The sequence below is a fragment of the Macadamia integrifolia genome, chromosome 14 (assembly GCF_013358625.1).
Source record: "Macadamia integrifolia cultivar HAES 741 chromosome 14, SCU_Mint_v3, whole genome shotgun sequence".
Classification (NCBI taxonomy): Eukaryota; Viridiplantae; Streptophyta; class Magnoliopsida; order Proteales; family Proteaceae; genus Macadamia; species Macadamia integrifolia.
In genome coordinates, this window is record NC_056570.1 from 4,642,417 (window position 1) to 4,654,800 (window position 12,384).

General features: G+C 43.1%; 1 protein-coding gene across 1 annotated transcript; it reads left to right on the plus strand.

The window, feature by feature from the left end:
• Window positions 1-6,325: 6,325 nt before the first annotated feature.
• LOC122061459 lies at window positions 6,326-8,907 on the plus strand. The gene is made up of 4 exons (XM_042624721.1): window positions 6,326-6,831; window positions 6,931-7,083; window positions 7,195-7,626; window positions 7,789-8,907. Exons 1-4 carry the CDS (start codon window positions 6,469-6,471, stop codon window positions 8,551-8,553), a joined length of 1,713 nt encoding a protein of 570 aa, XP_042480655.1. The 5' UTR covers window positions 6,326-6,468; the 3' UTR covers window positions 8,554-8,907.
• Window positions 8,908-12,384: the final 3,477 nt, after the last annotated feature.

Below are 12,384 nucleotides of genomic sequence, written 5' to 3' on the forward strand. Positions count from 1 at the left end.
GCCATGCAAGTCATTTTAATCACATACACCTAATCAACATTACTAAGTCTTTGGTTTTAGTGCTACTACAACCACAGTGCGCGTATACTCCGGGTACGAGCCGCGAACTCCCTCCCGCGATACGCCCATAGGGCTGTTGGAGAAGGCCCACCGTGAGTACTCGGAAAAATAAAGACAATGCCGTCCACCGGCTCTCACAGAAATGTAAATAAATTAAATGACAGTGCTGACTCCAGCAATTTAAAAGCAGTACGATTGGCCCTCTTGAAATACCACCGGGGTTGCCGGCTGTCCTACACGACTCGCCGGGCGTAATGCCTAACCGTCACAGTGTCCGACAACCGCGACCCCTGCTTCCCCCCAAATGGCAACCCAACACCTTAACCCCTGTTGGGAAGGGTCGTAGCACGGGATGGTTGTCCCATACCACCATTATGCAACATGATGTCCGCATTCAACATATAACATCTCATTCAATTTGCATTTGAAAAGTAAACATAGCATATATGCACATCAATGAGTGGAATGACTCGGGTGGGTCACTCAGGTGGGTTGTCCACCCACCGGTCCAACCCGCCGGTTTGGGACCGGCGGGTAGGGACCCGCCGGTAGGACCCGCCGGTTTGACCAGGGACCCCCTGGTCCTCTCGGGTGGGTGCCTCAGGTGGGTAGGGACCCACCGGTTGTACCCGCCGGTTTTGGCGGAAAAACCCCAGTTTCTTCTCATCTTCCTCCATTCCTTGGGCCTTCCTTCACGTATATATCTTAAAATACAGATATAATACCTGTTTTACCCGTACATAGCCTTATGGTAGGTGCACGTACACGGTTTGGGCACTCCGTCTCTCTGGAGGTCACCCGTGCCATCATAGCCCATAAGGAACCCACTCTAATATCCTCTGGCTCGGTTCCTGCATGGTTAAACCGGTTCAACCACGAAATCAGACCGGGTTTAAGAAGCGGGATATTATAATAAATCCCAAGAACTTACCCGAGGTAACACCGAATGCACACTTACTTGGGATGAGCTTCATGCCATATCTCCTCAAGGTCTCAAACACCTCTTCTAGGTCGGCCACATGGTCAAGCGCTTTTTTGCTCTTTATTAGCATGTCATCAATGTAAACTTCCATGTTTCTTCCAATCATTAATTTAAAAATGTAATTTACTAACCTTTGAGACGTTGCTCCGACGTTTTTCAAACCAAAAGGCATGACTTCGTAGCAGTACAACCCTTTTTCTATAACAAATGCAGTCTTTGGCTAGTTATCTCTACTCATTTTGATTTGGTTGTATCCAGAAAAGGCGTCCATGAAGCTCATGAGGTCATAACCCACAGTGGCATTGATCAGCAGGTCTATTCTCAGCAGTGGATAATCATCCTTGGGACAGGCTTTATTGAGGTTAGTGAAGTCGACGCACATGCGCCACTTGCCACTGGATTTCTTCACCAACACCACATTCGCCACCCACTCAGGATATCAGATCTCCCTAATGAACCCTGCTTTAAGAAGCTTCTCTACCTCTTCTTCAATGGCCATCTGCCTATCTGGTGCATAGGTCCGTCTCCTTTGCTTGACTGGTCGAAATACAGGATTTACGTTCAACATGTGCTCGATCACCCGTCTATCAATGCCTATCATGTCCATTGGTGACCATGCCAATAGATCTGCATTTTTTCTTAGCAGCTTCATCAATTCTTCTCACTCTTTAGTCCATAAAGACGCTTCCAAGAAGAGTTGCTTAGAGGTATTTGTATCGAAAAGACTGATGGGGGTCAGCTCCTCCGTTGGCTCACTTCTTTTGGTCTCTGTCTCCTTCCTCTGGTCATCAATTTCCATCACGTGTCCTTCAGCTTCTTAGTTTCTTTGAGGGTATTAACATAGCATCTTCTTGACTCAAGCTGGTCGCCTCTGCATTCTCCTATTCCCCTTTCAGTTGGGAATTTCGTCTTGAGGTGGTAATTAGAAACCACCGCTTTGAGATTGTTGAGACTTGGTCTTCCCAAAATAACATTATATGCTGAAGGAATATCAACCACTAAGAAATTTGCCACAACATATCTTTGCAACTCACTTGAACTAGCGCGGATCTGGAGTTCTATCATCCCTTTTGGTCGAACAGGTGATCCTGAGTAGCTATATAGCGAGGTGGGGATTGGCTTTAGGTATTTTTCTTCCATCTCCATCCTCTGGAATGCTTCCTAAAACATGATATCAGCCAAGCTGCCATTATCGATCAGAACCCTCTCTACCTTGAACACTCGTATCCGAAGATTTATGACCATGGCATCATCATGCGGGAATTCAATTCCCCTTGAGTCTTCATCATCGAAAGTGATGACATGACCACTTTTGGACATCTTGGTCGGGTGCTCGGTGTAAAATACCCCCCGAGCATGATTCTTCCTTGTTGTTCTAGAATCACCTCCTCATGCGGGACCTCCAGAGATTGTTGTAATGATTTGGGTAGGTTGGTCGTCTAGTCGGTCACGTGATCGGGCGGTCTTCCTTTCGATACTCTGATGTGCCCTTGTTTCTAGACCAGGGCTGGATCGCCGTCTCCGTTGGTAACGGGTGTCATTATGACATGTTTCCCAGTGACTTGGGTCTTCTTTCCACTATGGAGCCCCTTTCCTTTGATCTCCTTCCTCCTTTGCTTTAAATCTTCTTAGATACCCCTTTTGGATGAGCTCTTCAATCGCAACCATTAGATCTTTGCAACGGTTGGTCGAGTGGCCATGGTCCTTGTGATAGTCACAGTCCCCACGTCTGTCACGACCCTCATGAGGCTTTCCAAGTGGCCTTGGTACTTTCATCTTCGCCCTCTCTTTTGCACTTGATTCATCAACACATGTTCTCTGGTTGAATTCAGTGTCGTATATTCTTCAAGGCCTCTTCGGGGATCTGCTCGATCGCTGGATCCAAGGCGTTTGTACTTATAACCCTGCCTTCTCTCATTCTGCCTAAAGCTTTTTGGTCGATCAACTTGAGGGTTTGTATTGTGTTGATTGGCAGTAAGTTCTTCCGTATTACTTTACCTGTGAATCTTCTCCATTAAGTGTGCCAAGGATTTAGGTTCAGACTTGGAGAGGGAGAACTTCAATCGTTCCTCCCGAATCCCGCTCTTTAAGCCTATGAACTCTACGGTAGGATCCAAGTCCCTTATCTCGAGCTTCTCCAAGTTGAAACATCTTACAAACTGCTAGAGAGTCTCACCAGGTTGCTGCTTCACTTCCATAAGGTCTAATGAGGTCTTCTGATGTCCCTTACTCCCCTTGAAATAGTCTATGAATTTTCTGTTGAGTTGTTTAAAGTCACGCACTGACCCTGGTTTTAGGCACAAGAACTAGGTGTAGCCGGACCCTCGAGAGATGCTGGGAACACCCTACATAAAAGCACTTCAAAGGCTCCTTATATGGTCATGACCGAGCGGTATGACTTTAGTTGTTTGTATGGATCCTTGGTCCAATCAAAAAGTTGGAATGTAGGAATCTTGAAGCTCTCAGGTAATTGGATGCGATTGATCTCTTCAAACAAGGGGCTCTCGCCAAGCTTCTCTAGGTCCTCCACGTCCTTTCCGTCATCTCCATCTACCATCCTATCAACTTTTGCTTGCAACTCTCTCAGTTGTCACTCCATAAGTGTTTCTCATGGCTTAGCCTAGGCCTAAGGTTCTCCCTCCGTGTCGTACTGCGTATGATCTGCCTTCCATCTAGCCTTTGTGTTTTTGTCACAGGTTTTCTTTCTTTTGCTGGGTGGATTCATCCCTCTACTCATACCAGGGATTTTGTGTAGCTATGACGATCATGATCTTCTTTTCTTCGCTCATGGTGAGATGACACTTCTTCTTTCTTCGATAGGGATCTGAAGCTACTTCCTTGGCTCAGACTTCCCTCCGACGAGCTCGACATGCTAACCGCAACCTTCTTTGAATCTTCCAGCTCACGACGGCTAGGCTCACCTACTTGGGGCCGGTTAGCAAAGTTTTTGGAGGCCTCTCGAATCAACTCAGCTAAACTATTCACTTGGCCTTGCAATTCATCAAACTGCTTAGCCGTTACCTGAGGAGGCGGGGGAATGCCCTTTGATGCAGGGATATTTGCGGCATCCTCCACGGCAAGGTCCTGCTCTCCTTCCGCCACCCCCTGGCGATTTTCTTGTTGCATCAGGCCTAAGGACGGTCCTCCCTTCTTTGAATAAGTCTTGGTAATCTTTGTCATTTTACACCTCTCAATTGTACTGACTATACTTGGACGACTTTTTGTCAGATTTCCCACAGACAGCACCACTATTGTTGCACGGTTCCAAACTACGCAAACCTGCACAACACGGATTAGAAGCTAGCCCAGAAGAGGCTCCGGGACTATGATCGGATGCTCAAGTCAGATTCTGGGATAATCATCCTATCAATGGTATTCCGCCGATTGAGAGTGTTACCTGTGTTAGAGAATAGGTCTTCCTTATATAGAAGGTTAGGGTCCTCCTTCGTTGGTCCAACTCACCCTTCGAACTTCCACGTGTCCTTTCCTTGAGAATCAGATCAATCTGGGATTGCTGACCTGGCGCCATATCCTAACGGTTAACTCAACCCAAATTAACCTTTCCCAATGGCCTACCTGACCACAGTTGGATTCTCCAACAGTTAACTCAACCAGGGGTAATGGTGATTAGTTTGTTTGGTGATCAAATAAACCTTACCATAGTCTTGTTGACCCAGAGTTAAGAAACCATCTGACCTTGGTTAGCCATTCTGAGAAGTTGGTCAAGTAAGGAACCTCCTTCGAAGTAGGTCATTGATCCGTGAAGTATGAGAAGTTGGGGACATAGGAAATGCTCGAGGTGCCTTGGCTACCTGACCATTGACTAGCCCATAAGAGTGGTTTGTCATATGCTCGACCACCCGGCCATTGATTGGTCCATGTATTCAATGCGTTGTATGCTCGAGTTCCCAACTACCCGACCATTGACTAGTTCATGTGTATATGGTATATCAGAAAATAACATATTTATGAATGCTATCTTATGTATTCCCATTGCATCCGTGCAAGATTCGCACTTCACCGAAAAAACACTTTTCCATAAACAATCGTCATGGGAGCCGGGGAAGAATTTCCCAGCACGACCCATTCCTTTTTATAATCTAATAATGGGTTTGGACGGGCTGCCGCAGAAATTAAATTTAAGAATAAAATAATTTAAATTCTTAAATAAGGAATTGGTCAGGTAATGGGTGCTGTAACATTGGTGCTAACTACTTAGGACAATCTTGTTTCTTGTAATCGACGGAATCTAAATGACAATTAGGCTGGTAAAGAGTGTTGAAGACAAGCACCAATTTACCGTTACCCATTACCTTCTTCTGTGGATTTAGGAAGAACCAGGGGGACCCATCGCGGAATTGCGTGATCAAATACCCTATCACATCTGAAATATCCATCCCCCTTCAAGGTTCAAACCCAGAGGGGAAACCTTCCGTGACAATTAAGGCCATGGGCCCATGAGCCCATAACTGCTGTAAATCCTTATATGATGTTCCCATTCATCTTCCTGTATTCTTACCAAAAACATTGCAAGTGTACGCCCCATTGACCTTTTTCAGTCTTCTCTTGCTTTTAAGTAATGTTCCCTTCGTGTTTCCCTACAGCCCATGGTTTAAAGAATCTGATTGGAATTGATGGAATTTAGATAATACTGATTCTTATCATCAATTCTCGAATATGTTTTTTGATGGGAGATCATTTTCTGTAGTGAGTGTGGTGGTGCAGTGAACAGCATCCAGGCACGTGTCCTGAGGTCCTCTTGACCATCTAATGCTCACCGCATTACTGCACTCACTCTAAAGGGTTTTCATTTCCTTTGTTAGATAATTTTTGTTAAATTCATATTGGACGGCTTGTTTCGATCCAACCAATTCAGTCTAGAAATTAAATCCCTATTCCAACGAGTTGTCACGTGATCATGTGCAAGTTTCCTTCACAAGGAAGGGATTGTCACCGACTCACCGGTACACACGTGGGAACTTTGGCTCCTCCCTTGTTCCTTTCTTCCCACTTCACCGTTACTTGTGTCGGATAGGTTTGCCAACATGACATGGGTGGTCGTCCAGGGAAGCAATACCCCTTCACCACTCCACCAACGTAAAATCTTCCTTCCAAATAACCCACGTGCGGTTAGCTTTCCGTAAACTGGATTAGTTGTATCCGTTGGACAGCGTCGAAAATGGCTGGCCGCGTCGTTTACGTGTCACCTCCCGCGGCAAAAAGAGTTTTTAATAACCCAAACAAGGAAGCTTTCCCTCCTAACCATGTCCATGCCAGCTAAGCTCAACCCTCATTCCTCCTATAAATTCACATTTCCTGTAACCTCCCCTTCTTTTAATCACAACATATAATACCCAGAAACGCCTCTGCTTATCTTCCTCTTCCAACCAAACTAAGATGAAAGAGAAATTGATTAGCTGGTGAAGATGGTCGTAAAGATGATGAAGTGGTCGTCCGCTTCTAAGAAGTTTCAGGTCAAGGTCAAGCCGTTGAAGCTCCAAGGACTCAATCTGAATCTCAATGGATGTGACCATGAATTGGAGCAGAAGAAGGAGAAAACAGAGAAGGTGATTGTTTTGGAAATGAAATGGAGAGGCTCCAAGTCTGGATTAGTTCCTCTGCGTCGAAACTCATCGAAACATCGCCGGAATGTCTCAACACCTGTCGTTGTGAAAAGGGGCGAGGAAGTTATCCAATGGAACGACGAATTCGAATGCGTGTGCAGCTTTTCCATCTTTCAGAAAGACAATTCCTTCAATCCGTGGGATGTTTCCTTCAATCTCTTATATGTGAGCTCTCATAATCGCCTTCTTTTAATTAATTTCACACCTGGGTTCTTTCCCTTTTCATCCAGAGACTAATCTTATCTGGTTGGTATCCTGGCGCAGGGGCCAAGTACAGAACCCACGAAGAGGCTTATCCTGATAGGGGCGGTTTCCTTAAACATTGCAGAGTTAGCGTCGCTCATGGAACCTCAGATAGAAAGAAAGCTTCCGGTCTCTGTACGGGTGGCCGGTGTTTCCAGCGAAGCCATGCTTTTGGTGAGCTGGCTCATCCATAACTTAGCTTCCTTAAAATACAAGGGTCTTTTAGTAAATTAGTCATTTGACGGGTTGTGAATTTATAACATTAACGAACCGTTGGATCTACAGATATCGGTTAGCTTCGTCGAAATCAGGAATTCTCAAGATTCGCTGGGAGTTGTTTATAACGTGGGTGTGACCACTAAAGAAGATAGGCTCTCGAAGAAGAAAAAGAAGAAGAAAGAGAACGCAGCCGACGACGGAGAGGAGAGTGATGACAGCTATTCCGGCGGCAGCGATGACCAGGGCTCTGACTCAGAAGAATCACCCGACGCCAATAATAGTTTAACTCGGGGCCAGGGTTCTACGCCTTGCGTGGTGGCGGCGACGAAAGAAGAGCCTTCGGTTTACTATGGTAACGGCAGCTGTAAGGAGAACAGTTCAGAAACTCAGATGGAATCGTCTCTGAGTCGGAGGACCTGGTTGCGTTCGGTATCTAAGATTGGGTTGCTGTCGTGGAAGAAGAGAAGGCCAAGTTCCGTATCCTCCAAGGGGCAACAGGTACATATAGCAAAATGACCATAATAACCCTTGTGTTCTTCGGTAACGTGTGCCTCAGTTGTTTCCTTACGTGATAGGAATTATAGACTTTTCTTTGACTTTGAAAAGTCAAGATAAAAAGCTTATCTTTGATTTTTTGACACGTGGCGAACTTTCTTACAGAAAACGAATGAGACTTCGACGGTGGAATCGTCTTCGATGGACATCACCTTGGGTAGCTGGGAAGAGAAGGAGCTGATGAGCAGAGACGGGCAGGCGAAGCTTAAAGCCAATGTCTTCTTCGCATCGATAGATCAGCGAAGCGAGAAGGCAGCGGGGGAGAGTGCTTGCACAGCCCTCGTCACAGTGATCGCTGAGTGGCTTCATTCAAACGTAGACGCTATGCCGTCGTGGTCTGAGTTCGATAATCTGATCAAAGAAGGTTCTTCTGAGTGGCGGAAGCTCTGCGACAACGAGGTCTATTTACAGCGATTCCCCGACAAGCACTTCGACCTTGAGACAATGTTAGAAGCGGAGCTGAGGCCAGTTTCCATCAAGCCTGAGAAGTCCTTCGTTGGGTTCTTCTGTCCTGAAAAGTTTGAGTCTTTGAAGGGTACCATGTGCTTCGATGGGATATGGGATGAGATTAGCAAGAACGTCAAAGAAGCTGAGCCGAAGGTGTACATAGTTAGCTGGAACGATCATTTCTTCGTTTTGAAGGTAGAGACCGATGCTTATTACATCATCGACACCCTAGGAGAACGGCTTTTCGAGGGTTGCAACAACGCCTACATATTGAAGTTCGATGACAGATCCTGCTTGTACAGATTGCCGGAGAATGCAGCAAAAGAAGACACAAAGGACGAAGGAAAAGGAGAGAAAGAGAAAGAGAAAGTGAAAGTGAAAGGCTGGTTTGTAGTGGGAAGGAGTGTTGTAGGGAATTTATAAAGAGATTCTTTGCCGCTATCCCATTAAGTGAATTGGAGAAGGAAGAGGAGAAGGGAACAGCTTCTATTGTGTCCCTTCATCAACGTTTGCAGATCGAGTTCCACTTTAGCTCAGCTTCTACTTCTCCTTCATCATCGTCATGTTCGTTTCCATCATTATCTTCTTCTTGTCATTCTCCATCAACATCTTTATCTTCTTCTTCGGATGAATACGATTATAGATGTGTTTAGTAGTTCAATTTGTACATTTCAGAAACCATTACTGCCAATTAATTACAACCTCAAAAGGCTAAGATCCCACATCAAGCATTGACCTTTTGGTATCGTATTTGTCTTTTGATACCAGTTGATACCAGTCGATCCGTATCGATGCCATATTTTATTGATATATTTGTGGTGATTGATACAGATACCGATACCTAAAACTAAAACGATGGTCATGGTCCCCTCCCAAAACTAGGAAGAAGTCCCCCACGTTCCAGAGGGGATCTATTATCAAATTAACGCGTTTGCTCTATCTGACGAACCACGGACCAAAAACCAGTATTCAAAGACAACTAATTTTTTCTTTTCCAGAAAAAAACAAAGACAACTAATTTTTCAAAAAAAAAAAAAAATATCCAACTTGGTCAATGACTGTATATTTATATTTTTTGGTTGAATAAGGATTCATATGTGAAACATTGATAGGTAGGTTCCTATCTAATTTAGGTCTAACATGATATTTCTTATATCATTCGACTAACTACACTAATCTAGCATCCAATTAAGAGATGTTGATTTACAAATAATCAAAGAAGTGGCCCAAAATAATAAAAAAAAAATGATAATTATATTTGTTATTTCTTTAATATATTTTTTTTAAATTTTATATAAAACTAATTAAAATAAAAATTAGGTGGATAATTTGGTAGACTAAACCTCATTTTTTTTGATAATTTGATACAATTTTCAATTAAAAAAAAATGAAAGAGGTATATCTGAGGAACAAATATAGAAGAGTGCACCAATGAGGTGCGGCAAAATATATTGTACATTAGAGAATAATAGGATTATTTTCATGTAAATAGGGGAGAGATGAACGAGGAAACACTAATTGTGTAAAAAGGGGTTCGTTGATAAATGGACCATATATATTTCAGGGCAAAATAGAAAGAGAAAACAAAAGTGAAGGACAGTTTCGGCCATTCATCTAACAAGGATGGAATTTCCCCTTATTCCATTGAATGATCTAGTGCTCTAGACCACAGATTTCCTTCGTGGGAGTCCACCCTCATTTTCCCCTTGGGTGTCACCTTTAAACCCAATAAATAAATAAATAAAATAAAATCCAAGTAATATAAGGGTAATTTACAACGCCACCCTTGGAGAATGCCACAATTATAAAAACACCTCCTCTGTTTCATCAAATTAGACTCAGACCCCCTACTGTCAGTCGTTGTTAATGAATGTAATGAAATGACATTTTTGCCCTTCTGGATAAAACATTGGTAGGTTATCAATTTTCATTATCCCAAAAATAGCCCTCTTTACCATTTTACCATTTCATTCTCCTTTTTCTTTCTCTCCTCTCCTTCTCTCCATACCTGCGATTTGAGATAACGTCGGCATTAGCAGAGTAGGCGAAGAAAGGGTAAGCATTCACCATGAGGTACAACCCCGTCTGCTGGAGAAAATCCAGCATGGGCTTTATCACGGTCTTGATTAGCTCCAGTTTGAAGTCTTAAAGACAAGATCTCGGTTGTGTTTCCTCTCCTTGACTTCTTCTCCCTCTACAAGTTTTTTCTCCTTGATCTCTGTGTGGGTTCAAAGATTATTACCAAAGAGGAAGGGGAACCGCCGGAGTGAGGTTTTTAGATCAGTGAACTATAACTCTACTATTATCTCTCCATTTTCTCTGGTTTTTGTATTTTGGGGTTCATGAAGGCTAAGGGAAGATGTTTAACTCTAAGATGAGATGGGTTGGCTCTCGTTGGACTTGTTCTCTCTGTTTTCTCTTTATGTACTCATTTTTTCCTTACTTTGTATATTGGGAAGAACATTTTTATGTATCAACATTTTTACGTATCGGGCTTCAATCAGAATCTTCAAATGGCGACCCATCTTTGAGAATGCAGATCTTAGCAGAACTGTAATGTGTTCAAAAGCCACCAAAATTTCATCTTTTTTCTCCCTTTTTTTACTCCTTCCAGTTCATTATGTTTTTAATTCTGATAGTTTTTGGGTGGGGCATAACCTTCTAGCTAGTCTCTTTTTCTCCTTGGAAAAAAAATTTACTTGAGCTAAGATGAGAACCTTCATGGCCGAATTCGAGTTTTAGCTTAAAATTTCAGTTGTGTATCCGTATGTTACCTTATGAATGCAGAAAACATGTGATAATTCCTTGCCTATTTGCTTAAAGGAGCTTGTTGTTAGGTTTCTATTTTTTAACTAACCAAATTTCTGTAACAAAAGAAAGGCTTAATTTTGCCCAAGATAATGTTTTTATTTTTTAATTTCACATTCTCTTCTCACCTTTTTGTTGGTGTTAATTAGTTATGTTTTTTGTTATGCAGAGTTCAATGTATAGAAGATTAAATTCTCTCTCTCTCTCTACTCGTCTTCTGTGTTTTTCTCTCCTGTCTTCCCCACCTCACACTCACTCACTCCACTCTCCCCACTTCCTCCCCATTATCCTCTAGACTCTCCACTCTTCTTCTTCTCTCTCTCTCTCTCTCTCTCTCTCATGCTCTGTTTCTGCTTCTTTCAGAACTAGAGCATTGAGCGGCTCACCATTCCTTGCTTCCTCTTATTTCCTGCTTCCTGTGGATCATCGTCCGTCGCCGAAGCCTCTACCACTGCTCTAAACGATTGTTGGTGGTCCAACAATTACAATTTCAGTGAAAAAATTATTAACTTAATGCAAGGGTATTTTTGGTACTTCATATTTCATAAAGGTGTTTTGGTATTTAAAATAAAACATAGTTGCTGAATCAGCAAATAAGATATATTCTTTAACGGTGACTGATAGTAAGGGGTCTGAGTCTAATTTGGTGAAACAGAGAGGGTATTCTTATAATTGTGGCATTCTCCAGGGGGTGACGCTGTAAATTACCCTTAATATAATGACCTAACTACTCAAGTTTAGCATGTAAGGTGTGCAGGTGGCTTGTGCCTTTCATGTCAAAGGTTGGCCCTGAGCTAGTCTCTATTTCAAGAAACCCCCAAACATACATGTGTAGTAAATGGTTGGCACTGCACTTCCCTCCTCATGCTTCGTATAAGCACGGCCCCTCTTGGTCCCTTGGTGGGTCTCTCTTTGGCCTTGTTGTGGGTCTTGTGGCTCCTAAAATGGGGCCCTCGCACCAATATGGGGGGAGGGGAGGGTAGGCGTTAAGGTGTATGATGCTATCGTCTAGTTTCGACTTCCTACCCAATCACGCCAACCCCACCCTATAGCTAAGGTATGGAGAAAAGTGTCGATGAAAATACGAGAGGAAGGGTGGTGGTAAAAAAACGGAAATGCGTCTGAAATCTATACGTTTAAAATTTGTATCATTCATTTTCAATTTTTACCGTTTTCTGTCTGTTTTTTTACTATTTATTTGACCGTATTATTCAAAAAAATTTACTGTTTAAAACCCATACTGTCTGTTTCCGTTTTTGGTAACAAGATGGGTTCAATATTAGATCACAGGTGAGATTGTCAAAAAAAAAAACCATTTTTTAAAAGAAAAGTAGGGTAAAATTGACGGACTGATCCGGATCAATATTGGATCGGTATTGGAACAATCCGATTCCCGATATTTAAAACCATGGTCTCATCAGTCGTCTCGAAGAGTCCTGTCCAAGA